This window comes from Chrysemys picta, chromosome 2 (genome assembly GCF_011386835.1).
Source record: "Chrysemys picta bellii isolate R12L10 chromosome 2, ASM1138683v2, whole genome shotgun sequence".
Taxonomy (NCBI): Eukaryota; Metazoa; Chordata; order Testudines; family Emydidae; genus Chrysemys; species Chrysemys picta.
In genome coordinates, this window is record NC_088792.1 from 65,614,707 (window position 1) to 65,636,759 (window position 22,053).

The following is a 22,053-nucleotide window of genomic DNA, read 5'->3' on the forward strand; positions in this document are numbered from 1 at the left end:
TGGTAAAGGACAGAAGTGCAGAAGCCTGGTGCTAGGTTTACTTTGTGGGAAAATAATAGGCAAACAGATTTTTATATAGCCTAAATGTGGGGAAGGAGGGGAAATTTTGTGCTTTTGTGACATTTACTTAAAAAAAAGCCTGCTATTAAACTTATTACTAGTCAGTAAGTACTAATTTATCCCATATCCTGACAAATTAAATACTAATATCACCTCCTGTCCCTTAGCTGCCTCATTATTTTTCACTGGACTCCAACAGTGTAAGCAATAACATTGCAAACACTTTATCAAGTTTCAGACCTTCCATTAGACGTTAGTGCCCCAACTCTCTAACATAAGTGAGGGTAATACCAGGCCCAAAATGCTCAGAGGAGGGGAAGAGAACCTATTAATGCAGTCAATATTTTTTTAGGAACTTAACTGCACAGGTCAGGAAAATCAGTTAATGGTTCCCATAGGAACCATGCTTCTCCCAATGTATGAAGAGGACAGTTAGTGTTTCTCTTGAAACTGTAACTTTGATGTTTCTGACTTGTGTATATCTGAACCATCTACCATAATACTACATTAATGTAATAATCTTTCACTTGTATAAAATTAAAAAGGTGAGTGATCATACACTGAAGATAATATGTGTGTGCATACTTCTTATGTGAATTTTGAATGTGGGAAAGAGAAGCGAAATACACTTTATTTGAACATGCAACATTAAAATGCTCAGGATATGGTGTTCTCCGATATGGGACTCAGAAAAAGGGGTCAGATGGGTCTAGTGACTCTTCTTCCCATTAACAGCTTCAAATACTGTGTGTTTCTGTTGGGTGAAGTGCATGTAGAAGCATACATCCACGGAGCATCCAAAATTTGAGCTGAATGCACAATTCTTCTTCAGGCCATGTAGTCAAATATGCATAATAGAATGTAGTGAGGGGCAAGAAGAAAAGTTTGAACATCTGTCCTGTATACATATGAGGCATGCTTAAATCAGTAATGTCCAATAAATTTCAAGTGTTCTTGATGGTTTTTCAAGCAAGCTTTTTAAACAAAGCTCATATTCTTCCATGGAAGGCTTTATACATGCCAAACTTACGTTTTTTTTTAATTGACTTAGAAGTCTAAAAAGCATTTGTACTTAAATTATGAGAATAAGAGGGTGAATTATTTTTTTCACTTTCTCAAAATAATTCACTGTGGTACTGAGTCAAAGCCCAAAGGAGAATCTTTCAGAAAGTTATATTAATTTGAATACATGTTTACTCATCAACTATAACTATAGTGTTGCTACTATTGTGCTATGAGCATTATGTCACTTGTTCTTCATTTTTTGCTATTTTTCCATCTCTACCTATTTCTCTCTTCTGTCCTTCACTCCTTCTTTTTCTTTCCTTTAAAGGAAGCTACCTTCAGAGGATAGCTTGACATCTTCATATATTTCCTTTATCTGTGTCTTTATCTTACATCCTTGTTCTCTTTTAGAATTCTCTCTCTCTCTCTCTGCCAAAAAATACCTGTGATTAAGTTAGCACTGTTCAGACATTGGTGCTTTGCTCAAAATATCTCTGGGACATACAAATAAAGATTTAAATAAGATTGTAAATGCTTGCGCTACTTTAAATCACCCTGTCCCCCAAACAAACACCACATTTGGTATCTTTATATGTATAAGCTCACTGTTCAGAATAGAAATCTTGAAACCTATTTCCTTTTTTGTATTTTGCTGTATGAACCTTCAATTTGTAGGTTTCTAACCAGGAGTCTGAAGTTGGTGGCATTTGGGAAGGACTAATTAGGAAAAGGATCCTCAAGGATTATGTATGTTTTTGAAAAGAAGTACAAAAAACTTGAAAATCTTAAATTACAGAAAGTGGAAAGAACTAACTTTGAGCCTGACAGACTTGATGATATCCCCTTTAAAAAACAGAACACCCACCTTTTCCCAAACTCATCTAAAACTTATGTAGAGTTTCAAAACAAATGCTTCATTGCTTTCTCAAAATGTCAGTGTTAATTGCAGATAGTACTCATGACAAACGTTATAATAGCAGGCCTGTGCTCAGTAGGAAAATAGTTTGGTAAGGGCAATGTGACAGCACTACTTTATTTAATGCTCCCATAGGACTACAGTACATTGTGGGGGTTTCAAAGTCCTGCTGCCATTTTGAATGCTTTCCCATAAGGAGCACATCCAAAATGGCAACCAGAACTCTCCACTTAGACCCATAGAGCTCCAAACACTCAATGTGACAGTACTAGACTTGTTTCAAGCCTTTTAGGATTATGAACAAGGAAATTTTGAAAAATACCTTGTGTCCTTCTAATGCATTTAACTGTGCCTTATTAAACTTGGAATGCCTTGAGGATGATGTGGATGTAATTAATTTTATTTTAAGCATTTAAAGGATGTTATACAACAATGTATCTAATGTACACTTAAATACAACATCTCTGTAAAGTTTTAATTAGAGAAATTTTATACATTAAGTGCTGTTCTTTAAGTGTAGCTATCTTAGGTTTTTGAACCTCTGTAACATCTGTTTGAGTGAAAGTTCCATCTTTACCCATACACCAATGTGGGAGAATGGCAGCTATGGAATGTTACAAGTAACACATCCTGCTGGCAGCTGTTATCAGTTATTGTTGGGCATCCAGCTTGGTATAGCAGTATGACTTTAGCTCTTCTCCCCTCCACACTTTTACTTTTTTGGAGGGAGTGGGAGGAAAGTAGTAATTAATTGCCTTTAGTTTTCTCTCTTAGTAGCCAGAATATCATCCCCTTTCTGTTTTGTCCGCCTCCCCCACAATTCCTTTAATGCTTTGTTTTTTGTATATGCCTTTATGCTGTTCCTAATACACTGCCTTTTTTGTGGGTGTTCAGTTACATTTATTCTAGAAGTTCTTGTAAATTTTGAGTCTTTGGCACTAGAGGAAGGAGTGGAATGACAATTAAGGGAAAGGAGGCATTGATTGCATGGGCAAAAACATTTTGCCTTTAAAAAAGACTGTTTCTTGGTGTTGGGTATTTTATTAAGCAACTTACAAAAAATGGCACTCAGATTACCTGCACTAACCTAATAGGAATTTGAGCCCTGGACCCAGTATGAATAAGTTGCCATTTCTCTGCTATGTAGTAAGTAAAGGTTGTGCTTGGCCATTGAAGTAGCTACATAAAGCAATATAAAATATTATTATAAATATAATTTTTAACTTCTTTTATAGCACAAAATGGGAAAGAAACAGAATGGCAAAGGTAAAAAAGTTGAAGAAGCAGAGCCTGAAGAATTTGTTGTGGAGAAAGTCCTGGACAGACGTGTAGTGAATGGGAAGGTTGAATACTTCTTGAAATGGAAAGGATTTACAGAGTAAGGAATTCCAAATGTATTTTTTTTCTGATAGCACCTAAAATCCATTATATACTTTCCACTGTATTGCCTGTCGAAGTAAAGGCTTTTCTACATGTCAGACACTGAAGTGGTGCAACTGCACTGCTTCAGTGAAGACTATCTATGCCGATGGAAAAACACCACCTCACAGAGAGATGGTCGCTAGGTTGATGGGGGGGGAAAAACCTTGCACTGCGTATGCTGGGAGTTAGGTCAGTTTAACTGCATCGCTTGGGGTGTGGATTTTTCACAATCCTGAGCAACATAGTTATACCAACATAAGTTCGTAGTGTAGACCATACCTAAGAGTGAATAGCCTTTCATTTAGAATGACTTGATATTTTAAACTTGCACCCGAACCATTCCTGCTGAGCACCTCACACCCAGCCCCCACCTGCCAGGCCCCATCCCCACACATCCGGACTGCCCCTGCTGAGCCCCAGCGACCTTCACCTGGACCATCCTGCAGAGTCCCATTGCCCCTCTGCCTGGAACTCCCCAACGAGCCTCTGCATCCAGATCCCTCCCTCCCCTGCACTTGAGTCCTCTGCTGAGCTACTTGCACCCAGATTGCCCCACACAAAATCCTCTCACCCCACATCTGGATCCCCCACACACTAAGCCCCTCTACGCTTGGATCCTGCTGGGCTGAGCCTGCCTGCCCACACCTATTGCACCTGGCGCAGAGGGGCAGGGTCCCAGGGTGTTTTGGGGGCAGGCCTGGCCCTTGTGTGTCAGGGTTGAGTGCAGCCTCATGGCTGAGTCCCTGTCCCGGGGGGGGGGGAGAAGGGTGCTGCAGGGTTATATACGTCTGTGCAGCCAGTGGCCTGTGCTCCCCACTGCCATGCTGGAGCCTCCACATTTATTTATTGACTAATACAAATTTGCAAAATTTTAAAATGTGCACAGAATTTTTATTTTTTAGCACAGAATTCCCTCAGGAGTAACATATTTATGTTATAATTGCATATTGCTCCAAATAGTCACACTATGGTTGCCCATGTATTATCTCCTAAAGTGCGTATTCTGCTCAGATGTATGTAGCAGTAACTTGTTTAGTCTGGATGTTTACGGGACTTGCCTCCAGATACCCAATTATATTTCTTGGGGATTCCCTGTTTATGCAGTGTTTGGTACTGGTGCATATGATGGACTGAGAAGGCACTTATCCCTTTTGTAGGGACACAGTTAAAAGATTTGACATTAAGTAGCAAATAAAACTAAGCACACTTGGATAGTTTTCAGACTTAGTTAGTTTTTCCTCATGCCCACAGACAGTTTATTTATATGGTTCCCTATCTGTATTTGAAGGTCTTTAAATAGGAAGGGAGTAGATCTTCAAGGGCCAGTCAGCTTCTACAGTGTGGGTGGGTAGGGTTTAAAAAAAAAAAGTTGTGGATAGGGATGTCTGTACTGTATCTTCTGTCAGCAGTTCTGCAGCAATAACAGAACAGAGCATAACTCTAAGTGCATATCTGATGATTGCAAGGTAATTTAAGAAAATAAAGTAGATTCACCTCCGGTTTAAGAAGCCTGTTTTACTTACTGTGAGCTACGTGGCCAAATTACTGTGTTACTTAATGTTTTGCTTACTGTGAGCTATGTGGCCAAATTAGGTTTCTGGGCTTTTGATAGTCTTTCATGAGCTAGCTGTATGTGTGTTTCAGTGCTGACAACACATGGGAGCCCGAAGAAAACTTAGATTGTCCAGAGTTAATCGAAGCCTTTCTGAACTCCCAGAAAGCTGGTAAAGAAAAAACAGATGGTGGGAAAAGAAAATCTTTATCAGATAGTGAATCTGATGACAGTAAATCAAAGAAAAAGAGGGATTCTGTAAGTATGTTAAAGTTGTTGCTACACAAATGCTTTTTCTTATGTTGAATGTTTGTACCTATATTTAAAAAAATTCTAGGGGTGATGAAGGGAATTATAGACAAGCCATACATCTATATCTAGAAAATTGGTTTAGAACAATAACTTCAAAACAGAATAACAAAACACCTGGAAGCTCATGATATGATAGGGTCTAACCAGCCTGGCTTCTGCAAAAGAAAGTTGTCTCACTAATATATTTGAACATGACAAAGTAGTGAATAAATATAGTCAATCAATTCTTCCTTAGACTTCCAAAAGGCCTTTGACAAGGTTCCACTAAAGAAGCTAAGTATTCCTGGGTGAGAATATACTTAGTGGTCTAGTAGATAATGAAGCAGAGAATAGGATTAAATTGTCAATTTTCATCATGGGTTATGGTGCCTCAAGGTTTTGTCTTAGGTCCAATGTTTTAATATATTAATGATTTGGAAAGGGGGGTGAGTGTTGCTACTAACATTTGCAAATGAAAAAGATGTTTAGGTTAGTCATGACCAGAGGGGGCTGAAGAATTTCAGAAAGACCTAAACAAACTAGATGAATAGGCAACATGATGGTGAATGATTTCATTGTTGACAAGTGCAAAATAATGCATATTGGAGGGGAAAAACTTGAATGTCTTGCAGGATTCTAAAGTAACTATTCATTCAAGCAAGGGACCTGGGTGTCATTGTAGACAGCTCACTGAAGAAATTTTGATCAGCTGTGGTATTTATCTAAAAAAAAAAAAAAGTTAGGATGCATCGGGCAGTGATTTTCAAACTGCGGGTCATGACCTGTCTCTGCACCCCGGCTGTGACGCTGACTGGGAGTTGACAGAGGTTAGCCTGTGCCCCAATCCCCTGCCCCAGCCCTGAGCCCCCTCCTACACCGCAAACCCCTCAGCCCCACCCCAGAGCGTTTACCTAGAGCCCTGCCCCAGCCCTGAGCCCCCCCAAACCTAGAGTACCCTCCTGAACCCCAACCCCTGCAGCCCTCACCCCAACCCTCTGCTTCAGCCATAAGCCCCTCCCACACTCCCAACCTCTCATCCCCAGCTCCATTGGGTTGTGGGCATCAACAATTTTCTTCAACTGCGTCGCCAGAAAAAAAAGTTTGAAAACCACTGGCATAGGAGATAGGATGGTGAATAATACAAATATTATAATTCCTTTATATAAATCAGTGTATAGCCTCATATGGAATACTGTATATAGTATTGATCACCCCATTGCAAAAAGGATATTGTACAACTGGGGGGGGGGGAGATCAGAGAAGAGCAGTAAGACCAATCAAAGGCATAGATAAACTCATGTGAAGAGAAATTGAAAGATTGGGATTATTTTCTTTAGAAAGGAGACAACTAAAAGGGAACATGATAAAAGTATACACATTATGTAATGGTATAGAGAAGGTAGATTGGGAACTCCTGTTTCCCTGTCTCATAACACAATGACAAAGGGACATTCAATGAAATTTAAAAGGTGGGAAATTCAAAAACAGTAAAAGGAAATACTTTTCACCCAATGGATAATTAAACTGTGGAATTCATTACAATAGGAAGTCACTGAGGCCAAATACTTAAGATATTAACTTAGGTCCTGAAACTTTAGTGTCCCTTACAAAATTTGTCATTACTCTGGATATTCCTGATACCCATGTCCAACCCCTTTTTTAAATCTTAGCAATTAGAGATCAGGATGAGACCTCTGGGGGCATATTATCCCATGTCTGCCTACTGTGGGGATTTTACACCTTCCTCTGAAGCATCGGGTATTGGCCATTGTCCGACAGCATACTGGACTAGATGGACCTTGGATCTGACCTAGTATGGCAATTCCTATTTTCCTATGAACTAAAACAGTAAAAGTTGATAACTCTTGAAAGTCAAAAAAATCAACTCCTGTATCTGGATCTGTTCTCACATCTTCTAAATGTACAGTACTTTAAAGGGATGCTGTTGATTAGTTTAGGCCTTAAATGACTTAACTTCAAAGTAATTATCTCATGGGTAAAATCCTTCCATGCCTGCATCTGAAAATAGGGGTAGGGGAAAAGTCACCATTACCTTTTTCTCCCTTTGGATGGTCTTAAATGGCAACTGGTCATCTCTACCTAGAGCTGTTCTTTACCTTTTATTACTGATGCACAAAAGTACACAGTGGCTGTTAGTTATAAAACAAAATTATTTGACATGAGACACTTAAGTTGGTAGAACTGTCTACATTGTAGATCTTATAAATAAGGCTGCAAGTCTTTCATGGAGGTCTTAGAAGTCACGGATTCTGTGACTTTCTGGGACCTCCGTGTCTTCTGCAGCAGCCAGTGCGGCTGACCTTATGGCTGCCCGAGCAGCTGGGGCAGCCCTGAGGCGAACCACAACAGCTGCTGCTCTGGGAGCAGTGAAGTCATGGATCGGTCATGGGTGGTGACTTCTTGTTTATTGCCTGTGACCTGTCCATGACTTTTAATAAAAATACCTGTGACTAAATTGTAGCTTACTTATAAGAGGGATTTTTTGTTTAGTCTTAAGGGTATGGTCCTGTAAACAATGACTGCATACTCTTAGTTATTCCAGCATGGTACCATTGACATCACTGTGATTTTTCAAGAGGAAGTAACTGTTTGCAGGCTTGGGTTTTAATTTCTCTGCAGAAATCACTTCTAACTCAGAGCTATTGCTGGCTCCTAAACTCGGGAAATTGGCTGCAGTTTGCATGTCACTGATACAATCATACAGGTGAACTAAAGGATGCTATGATGTTCCCTGACCTGTACACTAAGCTTCCACTAGAAAGATGCTTCCTGCCTTATCTAGTTTCCTGAAATAAATGTGTATATTAATGATGTAAATTCATCTTTTTTGCTAAATTTAACTAATTCATTCTAAAGCAGTGGTTCTTAACCTGGGGTCCCCTGACCTCAGCTTCTCTCCCCTCCGCCCCCCCCCCCCCCAAAATTCCCCACCAGTTGCTGTCCCGGCCCATCAGGGTAAGCAGCTGGCACGCCGGGACACTTTGTTTACTTAGGTTTACCTCCGTTGCCTGCGGACGCTCGAGGTAAACAAACCATCTCGGCCCGCCAGCGGCTTATCCTGATGGCCCGGGAGCCAAAGTTTGCTGACCCCAGAGTTATAGGGTCGGTTTATGAATGGGTCATAACATTTTTCCATTTTTACTTATCCAACGGAGGGGGGATGTGTCGGCTTATAAACGAACCGGCTTATGATTGAGTATATATGGGACTTCAACGAGTTTTGATAAGGGGTGCGAGAACATATTTTTGAGAACCAAAGGGGTGCAGGCTGCAGTAAAGGTTAAGAACCACTGTTCTAAAGCGTAAAATGACAAAATAAGTCTTGACTTGATGTAAGCTATAACTTGTCTGAAACTTGCCTTAAAATGATGTAAAATTAATGTTAAACTAGATGTGACGTTCAACCTTTTTAATAGGTTGATAAACCAAGGGGGTTTGCAAGAGGTCTTGATCCTGAGCGGATAATTGGAGCCACAGATAGCAGCGGAGAACTTATGTTTCTCATGAAATGGTAAGTGATGTACAGACATCTCTGATCCAAAGTGTTTAAACTGGTGAGAAACTATTTCCTTTTTGGAGTGAGACAGGAAAGATGACAATTTACTTGTTTCTGTGTTTGGGAATACCTGTCCTGAGCAAACAGTAAGTAGAGTAAGATTGGAATCTCATTTCTAATATTCATTGGTCAAACTAATGAGACTGAATTCATGCTTTTGAGCACAGGTGTGTGGACAGTGCAATAGTCGCTTCCATCCCTTTATTTAAATGTCTAATTTTGCTCCCAATGAAGTCCAACTGAGTTGCCCCAAAAATATCAATCTCACTTGTTTGCCATATTGAGACACTTAAAGATTTGCACTTTAGAAGACTCTGTTACTCATCCTCTTAAAAACCTCAGGTAGTGGATATGTGACGTGTGGGATGTATATAAAATGCAGGTTGTTGCAATTCGGAATTTCTGTAGCGTTATTAAATGAAGAAATGAAACACCAGAGAAAAATACAACAAAAATGAGAGAACTTGTTCTTTCTTATTTCCTGTCTTTGTGGCTAGCTTATACTTTGTTATATGCAACAAGCCTACTTCTAATATGCAGGTGTGCAGCAGGCATGTGAAATCAGTAAAAAAAAAAATTAAAATACAGGGGTATCAACTGTCTTGCATTTTCTTTCACTCTGACACAGGTTCAGAAGTTGCAATCTGATAACTTTTTTAATGCATTTATTCTAATTGGATGTAATAGTTTGTGAGTGTCAGATTGACCCAGAGTGACACTGTCAATTAACTGTCTGTGACACCTGTCTGAAAAGTTTTACATGAGATTAGAAGCAATATGTAATACTAGACAGGTTATCCTTTGTTACTGTGTAGTCAGTGTTTTCTTTGTGCAGGGTTTCCCTTTTTGTCTGTGTGGATTTCTCAAACAGGAAAGAGAAACATTTTTTTAATTGAGGAAAAATGTGACTGTAAAACACAAATTGGCAGGGAAAACTGGGGACTGCTATATTGAAACTGCTGTTAACTAGAAATTGTGATCTTTAATTGATGTCCTTTTAAGAGGACCTTCTCCAAGTGATGACCTCTGGAAAGTTGCTAATGGTGATTAACAACGATAGATTTTTCTAAAATTTAAACTTCTACCTCCGCTCTTTGATCATGAAATATATTCTAATATCAATTTCAAACCCATCTGGTTTAGTAATAGCTCTTAAACTCAAGACTTGTTTGTTTTTTAAACCCTCCCCTCTTAGGAAAGACTCGGATGAGGCAGACTTGGTGCTGGCCAAAGAAGCTAACATGAAATGTCCTCAGATTGTAATTGCTTTTTATGAAGAGCGACTAACTTGGCATTCGTGTCCGGAAGATGAAGCACAATAATCATTTGCATTGCTTTTTTTATATATATATGAATATGAAAACCTGGATTTTGATTTTATTCTTTGATTTATTAGCAATGTGAGGAAAACCTCTACATTCTAATGAGAATTGAGTTTGATATGTTTGTTTTTTGAAGTAGTGTGTTTTGCATCAACAGCAAGTAAATAAAGGCTTTCTGCAACTTGCTTCATTAATGACAGGACAGCATTTGATACTATTTCCTCCATATTAGGTAAAGGCTTTTATAAACCTTCATGATCCTCCATAGTTATTACTGAATCATAACAAATGTTTAAACAAACTCACAGATGTTTTATAGTCTTCTATGCTATTGATGTGCATGTATCTTCTTTACCCCAACCTAGCCCCATAACATGTAGAACCATTCTTTTTAGTATTTGAGGTAATGTAGTCCCAAAGAGGCCAGGTAAGAACTAACTTTGTAGTAAATTGAATGTTATCATACTGTATATTGTTTACTTTATTGTAAATACTGGTGAACAGTGGTCAATAAAATAGTTTTATATTCTTCCTTTATATTGATACTCTTATTTATTTATTTATTTATTTAAACTGTGGTACATAATATGAAGTAGTGTTATTGAGCTTTGAGTTAGTCTTCAGTTGATCAAAATACTTCACTGGAAGTTGTCCCAGTAGATTGGTGTCTAATGTTTGCAGTTTCCCTTTTAGAGAGAGACCTGATTTTGACTTCTCTTCTGACTTGGTAAACAAGGGCTGAGTATTGTGCAGGAAGGATTATTATTGTGGAGGCATGGTGTTCCCTACATGGATGAAAATCACTTTGAGCAGACTGAAGAAAGATGCCAGATCCAGCATGTGATCATCACATATTTCAGGTTTAATTTTAAATTAAACAAATTATGAGACCTTCTATTGGCTGCCTGGAGGGGGTTCCCCTAACAGCTACAATGGTTATGCTGGCATCTTTCCTCTTGTTTCATCCTTTCCCCTACCACACTCTCCCTCTCCCACCATGCTCTCAGTTGTCTGTATTCAGTGGACTGTCTCCAGATCCACGCTGCATGTATGTCCATGTTTCCCTTTCTGCCCTCCACAGTCTTTGCACGTGCACACCCCCAGTTTCCCATCTTGTCCCCCACTCATTCGCCTGCTCCTCACGCTAACCTGCTCCTCATGCTGTCTCTTGAAAGCATAAGCAGTTGTCAACTTCCCTGAGGGAAACTTGATTTCACTCCCTTTGGCCTTTCTTTGCTAGGGGGAGCCTGAGCCTCCTGCACAGATTGAAGGGAAATGGTCATACTCTTAACTAAGGGTAGCCTGTGGCCTCAGTCCCATGGAGAAAATGGGAGATAGTGGCCATTTTGGAAGTGCCATTCTTTGATTCTTCTCTGAAAGAAGAATTGTCTTGAAAGGATTATCCTCTAGCCCAGGGGTAGGCAACCTATGGCACACGTGCCGATTTTCAGTGGCACTCACACTGCCTGGGTCCTGGCCGCCGATCCGGGGGGCTCTGCATTTTAATTTAATTTTAAATAAAGCTTCTTAAACATTTTAAAAACCTTATTTACTTTACATACAACAATAGTTTAGTTCTATATTATAGACTTATAGGAAGAGACCTTCTAAAAAGGTTAAAATGTATTACTGGCACGTGAAACCTTAAATTAGAGTGAATAAATGAAGACTCGGCACACCACTTCTGAAAGGTTGCAGACTCCTGCTCTAGCCTCTGCTGAAAGATAATCTTTCAGTTATGAGAATAGTTAGTAAAATAAAAAAATTGTAGTTTTAAAATTTCTCATCCAATCTACCTGTTTTACCAGATATTTTCATTTTCTCTAATATACTTTCCCTTTTTACTAACTTGTGTAGATAGTAGTCTATCGCAGACAAGTTTCAGTCAGACCAATTTCAGACACTCATTAAATTTATGAAAAGAGAAACTATTTACTTAATGCCCTATTTCAAACCTGTTTCAGATTCCAGTTCTAGCTGTGAGTTGCTGCCAATACTTCTATAATATTAAGCTTCCATAAAATAGTAATACAGAACACTCAAATTAGACCCATAGATCATAAAAAGAAGAGAGATCATCTACAATATCTTCCCAACCATTTTCCTTTGGAGATGCCTGGGGAAAAACAGGTCTTCCAGGATGTTCTGGAGGTCACCAAATCCAGGCTCTGGTGAAACAAGGAGAGCTTTATGCTTGGGAATGGGAGAATTAGAAAATAGGAGTTTCCCTTGATGACATCTATTAAAATACAGACTCACATGGGCATTTGAATTCTAATTGTGGGAGTTGGAAGACCACGTAGGTCAGTCTACCAAAGCTGAAAATTGCCAGTTTAATGTTGGTATGATTGTATTCATTCTTTAAAGCTGCCTCTTCCCTCTTCCCCCGCGCTCTCTCCCCTCCCCACTGTCTCTAATATACTTCCATCTGCCATTTTATTTCTTAACCACTTTCTTTTGTCTTCTACATCCTCTCCTGTACTTCATTTTCTGTCCCCTGAATGCAGTTTATTTTGGAGGAGCTGTGGAGTGCAGAAATATTTAGGCCTCTAGATACAGGGCTGATAAACAATTCCTGTCTGTTATGATGGAGAACATTTAGAGGGAGTACTAGATTTTTCACTCTACCTTAACTTCACCACAAAAATTAAATTAAGTAGCTTTGTCACCTGTCCTGTTAGTGTCAGCTGTTATCACAACAATTTTGTTGTTGAGCTCTGGAATTTGAAACACTACAAATTCACAGTGAGCTACAACAGAAGTAGAGGCATCAATGCAGTGACATGCACAGCACAACTGGGCCTGGGATTCTCCATTAAAATGGAGGAGGGGCTGCAGGAGCTTTTGAATCCACACTTTGACATAGGTAAGAGCTAGCTATCTCACTATCACTGGCTGCTCTAAAGTGGGAAACCCAAGCTCCCAAAATGCCTTTCAGGGTCCTGCAAAACATTTTGGGTTGGGTAGTTCCACACTAGAAGTAGTAGTTGGTTGAGTGTTTTTGAAGTTGACTTTACACAAAGCAGACTAATGGTACATACTTAATTTCAAATGTCTAGGCCAGATACTTCAAAATCCATAAGTTCACTGACATCTTCAGCCTCTTTGTTTTTCCTACTGGCTAGCGTTACCTACATTTTGCCTTTTTGGGGTATGTCCATTTCAGATTCTGATTTTTTTTTTTTTTTTCCCCTTCTCCTCCCACCCCTCCAACTTGGCCTCAGCACTTCACCAAAAGCTTAGTGTTAATTATAGCCACCCTCCCTCAAAAGGGGAGTTGTATTTACACTTACCTCAAGGACATCTGATCCTTTTCCTGAGAGCATCAGGGATAACCTATGTAAGTACCTTTAGAGACTATGTATTCTTAATAAAATTGGACGCATTCAGACATTTTTCACTGAAGTTCATCCACTTGTCTGAGGGAGTGAGACCTTCATTTTGGAAGACTTCTTGCTCTGTAGCATTTCCTTGCTCTGGTGTTGAACTTCACTCTGTGCCTAACGAAGACTGTCCTTCATTGTCTTGGCCACTTTGCAATCTGTTTGGAGTTGCTAATGTGTCTCAGTCCTATTTTAAAAAGTGGTTTAGGCATCTAGGAGCCTAAATCTCATAGAAAATCACTTGGGATTAAGGATCTTTAGGCACTCTTGAACATTTTACCTTTAATCTTATTTACAGTCCTGCACTTCTGTCCCCTAGGGCTTTCTTATTGGAAGGTCATATTTTAGCCTGCTTTGAAGATACTTTCTGTAATAATCTCCTGCTGGGTAATGCTATCCACTGAATGGCACAGCACATCCTGAATGTTCTTGCACATCCCAATCACTCACAATTTACTTATTCCTTGAGGCGGAATCAGTTTTGAGGACCTGCCTACCTTAAGGGTTTTTGCACCACTACATTGACATAGTTATGTTGGTGCAAATCCCTGCGTAGATGTACTGTGATTTGCACGGTCTAAACTGGCAAGTTTCTGCACAGTAACTCCTGAGGTGTACACACTGCCAAGCCACTTAGTGCGCAGAAACTGCCGTTGTAGCACTCTTAAAAAAAACTACCCTGATGAGAGGCATAGAGCTTTCTGCGCCAGGGCTACAGCACTGTGGTGCCAGTGTAGACACCATGGCAATTACAGCGCTGCAATTGGCCTCCGGGAGGTGTCCCACAATGCCTGTACTCACCTCTCTGGTCATCGGTTTGAACTCTACTGCCCTGCCCTCACGTGACCAACCATCATCCCCACCCCATACATTCCTTTGCAAATTTGAAAGTCCCCTTCCTGTTTGCTCAGTGATGCGTACAATGGTCTCCGTGCATCTTTCCAGGTGGCCATGCCTGCCCCACACACCAGGCAATCCCCCGCTTTGAGCAGTGCTGAGTTGCTGGACCTCATCAGCATTTGGGGAGAGGAGGCTGTCCAGTCCCAGCTACGTTCCAGCCGTAGGAATTATGATACCAACGGACAGATTTCACGATGCATGACAGGAAGGGGCCATGACCAGGACACATTGCAGTGTAGGGTAAAAGTGAAGGAACTGTGGAACGCCTACCCCAAGGTGCAGGAGGCAAACCGCTGCTCCAGTGCTGTGCCCATGAGCTGCCAGTTCTACAAAAAACTGGATGCAATACTCGGTGATGACCCCACAGGCACCTGTGGATACTTCGTTGGCTCGCATGCCAGTTGAGAGTGGACTGAGCCAGGAGGAGGAAATCTTGGACAAAGAGGGGGAGGGGAACCCAGAGGCAGAGAATGACTCAGAGGCCAGAGATGCATGCAGCCCGGAGCTCTTTTCTACCCCGGAGGAACCTAGCCAGTCATAGCAGTCAGATCTTGGCGAAGCACAAACAGGAGAGGAGGTCCCTGGTAAGTGGATTTGATTTTGGGAATTGCTGAAGCAAGTTGTTGGAGGCAGGAGGGTTGGAGAAAGCAGGCTTGTCTCCCACCACTTGCCTAGTCTGAGTGGTGGAACAGGCTGTTGATTGATTCCCTCACTTCTCGGGAATCTGCCTCAGATCTCCACAAAACTCTCGTGGAGATACTGGGCAATCCGCTGCTGCAGGTTCCTCGGCAGAGCTGGTTTGTTTCTTGGCCCATTAATGGTAACTTTCCCGCGCCACTTTGCTGTCATGGGAAGAGGGGCATTGCTGCACACAGGCAAGCTGCATAGGGGCCAGGGCGGAAGCCGCAGGCTTGGAGAAAACCCTCCCCTGATTCCCTGCTCACCCTCAACGGTGAGATATATTCCATAATGATCACCTTCTGAGGAAACTGTGGGGACAGGAATGATTATCAGCCCCCCCCACAGTGCTGGCTCTCCCCAAGAGCCACGTACCCAGTGTACAACAGGGTCCAAGAAGCCTGTCCCTGCAGCTACTCACAATTTTGGGGGTCTTGTGGCTCATGTGTGCTTGCCTGCGGTCAGCCAGTTAGAGACAGGTGTGTGAGTACTGGCTGTGTTTTAAAGACCTGAATCAGTGTTGTCTGTGTTGCAAACAATACTGCTTCTGTAAAATGTTACATTTAAACTTCACAGAGAACCTTGGGAGCCCAGCCTCCCTCTTTGTTATAGGCAGCAGAACGGCTGCGCAGAATTAGAAAACGGCCAAGAAGAACTAAGGAGGACTTTTTGTATGAGGTTATGATGCACTCCACCGCCTAGAAATGGGACTTGAAAGAGTGGTGGGACAGCGAGAAGAGGGACCAAAAGGAGAACGCAGCACACTAGAAAGAAGCCACGGAGCGGCTCTTAAACATTATGGAGCACCAATTGGGCATGATCCATGCGATACTAGCTCTTCAAACCGAGCAGCTCCGTGCCTGCCCTGCACTGCAGGCGCTGTCACAAAACTTTTTCCCATGTGCCCCCACGCACCGCCAACATATTATCAACTTCCTGGCTCCGCTCTCTACCCACAGCATTCCACTCCTCACTCCTCGCAGTCCAGCACTGAGGACTCCCACTACCCACTGCACTCAACACCCATCCTTCTGCAGTTTGGGCCTGCTGAAATACAGCACCTGCTGCATTGTACTCCAAAGGAGGAGGTTGAGTATGATCCTTGGACATACACAAATCTGTAGCTGTCCTGGGACCATCCTCCTCTTGAGACCTTCCCTTTTCTATCCCCCTCCCTGCTGATGAATTTTTTCGTTTGAGTCTGGTTGTCTTTTTAATAAAAGAATTTTGTTTGAAAGCAATCTCTATTCTATTAAGTGAAAGCAAAAAGAGCATGCAAAGCGATGTACAATTAGGTTAAGGCCCCTCCTTGCATCATATGCACCAATCATCTCCTAGCATTACAAGCACTGCAATCCCGAACATAGCAACAAATATTAGTGGCTTTCAGCTTCAAGTTGCTGCCTCAAGGCATCCCTGATCCTTATGGCCCCCACTGTGCCCCTCTAATAGCCCTGGTCTCTCGTTGTTCAAACTCAGCCTCTGTAGTTCAGCCCTGCGTGAAGCTTTCACCCTTCCCATCACAAATATTAGAGTGTACAACATTCAGCTATAAGCATAGAAATATTGTCATTGGCCATGTCCAGCTTCCCAGACAGACCTCACCAGCGGGCTTTTAAACAGCCATATGCACGCTCAACAGTCATTCTGCACTTGTTCAGCCTGTTATTGAACCTCTCCTTGCTGCTGTCAAGTTGCCCCATGTGTGGTTTCATAAGTCATGGCATTAAGGGGTAGGCAGGGTCTCCCAGGATCACAATGGGCATTTTGACTTCCCTTACGGTGATCTTCTGGTCCAGGAAGAAAGTCCCTGCTTGCAACTTCTTGAACAGACCAGTGTTCTGAAAGATGCATGCATCATGCACCTTTCTGGACCAGCCTGCTTTAATGTCTGTGAAATGCCCACGGTAGTCCACAAGTGCCTGGAGAACCATTGAGAAATACCCCTTGCGATTAATGTACTCGGGGGGGGGGGGGCGGACACTAGGTGATCTAGTGCCAGACGTGGAATATGTGCCCCTCTGCAGTTAGGGAAGCCCATTTGTGCAAAGCCTTCCACAATGTCACCCACGTTGCCCAGAGTCACGGTCTTTCGGAGCAGGATGCAATTAATGGCCCTGCACGTTTCTATCAACACAAGTCTAATGGTTGACTTTCCCACTCTGCACTGGTTAGCGACAGATCGGTAGTAGTCTGGAGTAGCCAGTTTCCACAGTGGAATTGGCACATGCTTCTCCAGTGACAGGGCAGCTCTCATTCTCGTGTCCTTGCGCTGCAGGGTTAAGGCGAGCTTATCACACAGTCCCAGAATGTGGCTTTCCTCATGCGAAAGTTCTGCAGCCTCTGCTCGTCTTCCAAGATGTGCATCATGATCCTATCCCACCACTCAGTGCTTGTTTCCTGAGCCCAAAAGCAGCCTTCCACTGTGATCAGTATCTTCTTGAATGCCACAAGCAATCTTGTGTCATAACTACTATGTGTGGTGAGATCAATGTCACACTCCTCTTGCCTTTGTATTTAAAGGAATAATTCCACTGCCACTTGTGACATGTTGGTCAGAGTGAGCAGCATACTGGTCAGCGGTTCGGGATCCATTCCTGCAGCCTGAAAGAGGCAGGGTGCGCAGTACACAAATCATTGAAAGATGGCGCCAAATGCAGATGGAAGCACAGGGATTGCTGGGATGCAAAGCAATGCATCATGGGGCATTGGGACAGGACCAAGGATGCCTCGTGACCCCCTTCGCCTTCCCACAAGTATTAGTGGAAAAAGAGAAAGAGGTGCTCTGTGGGATAGCTGTCCAGAGTGTGCTGCTCACACTTGCAGCACTTGCGCTATTCGGAACACGCTATTGCGCAGGCAGCTATCAGTGTGAACACCCAACAGCGGTTTTTCTTCTGTGCTCTCTGAGTGGCTCTGTGACTGCCAGGGCTGTAACTTTGCCAGTGTAGATGTGTCCTTACTCTGGGTATTAACACTGGAGTTGTAAGATTATTTATAACTGGAAAAATCATGTGTTCAGTGGATTAGGGGAGATGCTCTGGGCACCCTGCTGGGTCATGTGCCTGGCTACTGCTTTCTTCAGAAAGTTTTCCTTATTGGAGCTTCCAGTGAGGTACAGTGTTCCCATCTGCTCCTGCGTCTTGTTGCCTGATTCTCTTTCTCACAAGCTGAAAGCTCTCGCTAACTTCCTTTCCCAGTTCTACAACACCAAACTTATTTTCAAAGTGACTTAGAGAGGAGGAGAACATGGTACTTATTTTTCCTTCTGTGTAACATATAAGGAATGCCTGAAATTCCCACGCCTTTATAATAAAAAGGAATGGTGGTGGATGGTAGCTTTGTTTGGGTTTCCTTACAACTATCAAATCTTGTCTCCCTTATGTTTGCTTAAAGATTAGAGAACTTAAGCCTGGAGCTCTGTCAACTCTCAATTTAGGGGAATAGCAGGCGCCATGCTGAAATAGATTATTACCTGGATGCTGACTATTGCAGTCAGCTGAGAAATATTTAAATGTCATTATTTTAATAGTAATAGGCTTCAGTATTAGCATTCAGGTGAGATGGGTGTGCTTAGTGCTGTTGTTCAGTTTGCTTACTTGAAAGGATTACATTGGTAAACCTGTTACAATTTCACAGAAAACTTCAAGGAGATCCCAAATTCTCAGAATTTATGGATTTTTCTTTTCCTGTGAATTTTTCCTTTTATCATCATATATCTTAAGATACCATCCATGTGGATTAATCTGCCAGAGGAGCCTTCTGGGAGCACATACACTATCTCAATATTAAAGAAAATCTAAACCAATACTTATGATTGTTTATTTGCAGACCTCTTTCCCTCTCTCTCCTCTTTACTCCCCTGAAGAACGTTGACATTCATGGATAGTTTGAAATACTGTAGTTGCTGGTTTGGGGCATTTAAGCAAGTAGGATAATGTGTCTCTGGTACAGCTGTTTTTGATACAAATGCTATCAGATTACAAAGTCTAACCAAAATGTTTCAGGCAATGGTGGGAAATATGCAGTAGATGGCTCTCTTTTCCGGGAGTCATGTACTTGCCTGATCCCAGTCCCAGACTTCAGTTGTTTCTGTCGCCAGTAGGTGGAGTATCAGTGCCCTTACTGGACTGAACAAAAGAGAAAATGGACTAGGCCACACACAATTTCTAAGCATACACTGGATATGCATCTGCTTCTGTTGCACAAGAGACCAACAGCCTGCACTTGCTTTGTGTCAGCCCTCACAGAACTGCAACAAGGGTTCAAAAAAGAACTAGTTAAACTCATGGAGGATAGGTTCATCAATGGCTATTAGCCAGGATGGGCAGAGGTGGTGTCCCTAGCCTCTGTTTGCCAGAAGCTGGGAATGGGTGATAGGATGGATCACTTGATGTTTATCTTTCTGTTCATTCCCTCTGCGGCATCTGGCATTGGCCACTATTGGAAGACGGGATACTGGCCTAGATGGACCTTTGGTCTGACCCAGTATGGCCATTCTTATGTAACATGAGTGGCCCTTCCAGGAGCTCCAAAGCTAGGAAGCACCCATGCTGCCAGACTTCCACAGAAAGCAGCCCCCCAGTGTGGTTTTCCTCCTCTGGGTGTGTGTGTGTGTGTGTGTGTGTGTGTGTGTGTGTGTGTGTGTGTGTGTGTGTGGAAGTGTCTGTTACAGCTGTCCCCGTGCTGGATTCCTTTTCCCCCCTTCCTTTCTGTTTGTGCTGAGTGGCCGCCCCCCAACTCCCCCCGGCCATGGAACTGACCAAACTCACAGCCTGGCCCTGCTCATGGAAATGGCTTGTGCAGACTGACTGGAGCCATTGCTCTGCTCAGGGAGGTGGGGGCTTTTTCGCTCCTTTGTCTAGCTTCTTTGTTCGGACCCGGCTCGGTGTAGGGTGCTCTGCCCAGGTATGCAAGACCTAAAGTGGTCACATAGCTGAGCATATGAGTCATACCTGTGACTCAGAACTTGCCCAGACATGTCCTGTGCCTACCTGCAGTTTTCCCTGCCTTCTCTCCTCCCCTGGATTAAGGGGAACCAATCAAAGTTACTGGTGGGAAACTGCCTGAGTTTGCCCTTAAAACAGGGCCGGCTCCAGGCACCAGCCCACCAAGTTTGTGCTTGGGGCGGCACCTGGAGGGGGGTGGCGCGGTGCGGTGCTCCGGCTCTGGCCGCCGGGGAGAGCGGGGCCACGGCCAGGCTCGCCGCCCTCCCCCCGGTGCTCTGGCCGCCGGGGAGAGCGGAGCCCTGGCTGGGCACTCCGCCCTCCCCCTGGGGCTCCTGCCGCGCTTGGGGGGGGGGGTGCGGCCGGAGGCTTTTTTGCCTGGGGCAGCAAAAAAGCCAGAGCCGGCCCTGCCTTAAAACCAGACATTTTCTGATCAGACCCCCGGAGAAGGTCCTTGCTTTGCCACCTGGTCTGATCAGCTAGGGGTCTTTGGGGGGCCCTCTCCCTGCTCTCATTTGTTTTTGAGCGTACCCCCATTTTTAAACTCCCCTCCCATGAACAACGAATTTGTGCCTGGAGACCTCCTGATTATTGTAAGCGAATCGAGTCCTCTCTGCGTCCTCTGATGCTGAAACTGCTGTTCCTGCTGCTGCTTTGGGGATTGATAAGGAAAAACCTCTTGCACACTCCCCTTGTTCTAGCTGCTGGCTTTCTTTCCCCAGCAGGCAGACCCAAGCTAACTCCTTTGTCTGTATCTGTAATCTTCTTCTAGCTCCGCAGCGCCTTTGCTGCTAGAAATAAGCCTGCTTGCAGCCACCACTAGTTAAACACCCCCCCCCCCCTTGAAGCTGTATCCTGGGCACACACCACTCTGCCCTCTGGAACTACCCCTAGTATAAGGTGCACCCATTAGGTTAGATTTAGCCTTTAGTCTAGATAAATTGTAATTTCATTTTGCATAGTTGTGTTTAAGTTAGGTTTAGAAAATTGCTTGCATTGTACTCTGTAAGTTAGGCTTAAAGAATTGTTGCATTGTGTTTTATTACTTGCTAATTTGTGTAGTCTTGGTTAAGTTAAATCATAGATAAGATTTTGCTGTGTTCTGTATAATTGTCTCTCTGCTGTTTAAACTTGCAGCCTGTGTGCGCTCTCTCTCTCTCTCTCAATCTCTTCCCCCACGTGCACACCCTGCTCCTACTGCTGCCAGACCTCAATTGTATTACTGAAGTCTAGCATAAAACCCCATTGGTTATCCTTTTTCTCTCTAACACCACTCACATTTTACATTTACACCACTCTGACACATTTTTACCTACAGTTGTTGGTTATTTAACACATTTTACACATAACTGTTAGTTGGTTATATGCTGCTGTGACACACCCTTTACATAGAAACTGTTAGCTACCTGTTACATTTATACTTCAGTGTTAATTGGTTACCAACTGTATTGTACCCCACTATTGAACCCCCCTATCCTATTTACTAAAAGAAACCCTTCCCCAATTGTCTACCTTAACAAACCCCATACCCCTCACTATTAAATTTTCCTGTTTTTGCATTTTCTTAATAAAGTTTATTTTACACCCCACCAGTGCAGTAGTTGTCCCCCAAGATCTCCTACCTGCTGGCAGGGTCAGGAAGGTATTTATTTAAATAACCCCCCCCCCCCCCCACACACACACACACACACACACACACACAAAAAACAAGGTGAGGTCTAAGCATTATATGTTTTGCTAGGAGAGTAGAGCGCTTCAAGCCCTGCCTGTGAATAACTACACCTGATCTTTTTTCCAAGGTAAGGCCATTGTTAGAATGGTGCTATGCTTTATACAGAAGGTAACATCATCCTTTCACCTAAACCAGGATATAGTATGGCTATCTGATTCTTACAAGAGTGCTATGAATCTCCTGAAAGGGCTGTAGGACTGCACAGAGTCCAGATCCGTTCTCTACAACTGGATAAAGCTCCTTGTCAAGGAAACTACTTTTCAGCTCAA

The 22,053-nt window shown here is 42.7% G+C and overlaps 1 protein-coding gene and 1 long non-coding RNA gene across 12 annotated transcripts in view; both read left to right on the top strand.

Moving 5' to 3' along the window:
• The window catches only part of CBX3 (chromobox 3), a 14,872-nt gene extending 4,190 nt beyond the window's left edge, over positions 1–10,682 (top strand). For 6 of the 11 annotated variants that reach the window (XM_005290885.5, XM_024106869.3, XM_042861589.1 and 3 more), the window contains 4 exons: positions 3,217–3,359; positions 5,048–5,213; positions 8,684–8,778; positions 10,019–10,682. In XM_005290885.5, the coding sequence (XP_005290942.1) occupies positions 3,217–3,359; positions 5,048–5,213; positions 8,684–8,778; positions 10,019–10,145 (531 nt within the window). In that variant the 3' untranslated portion in view covers positions 10,146–10,682. Of the gene's footprint in view, positions 1–1,740; positions 1,813–3,216; positions 3,360–5,047; positions 5,214–8,683; positions 8,779–10,018 lie in introns of all 11 variants that reach the window. The other 5 variants (XM_005290883.5, XM_065583383.1, XM_005290882.3 and 2 more) reach the window with 1 other exon arrangement.
• Positions 10,683–10,838: 156 nt separating this feature from the next.
• On the top strand, positions 10,839–16,343 carry LOC135981343 (uncharacterized). Its single transcript, XR_010598327.1, has 3 exons — positions 10,839–11,005; positions 14,474–15,012; positions 15,683–16,343. It is a non-coding gene; the product is annotated as an uncharacterized LOC135981343 (long non-coding RNA).
• Positions 16,344–22,053: the final 5,710 nt, after the last annotated feature.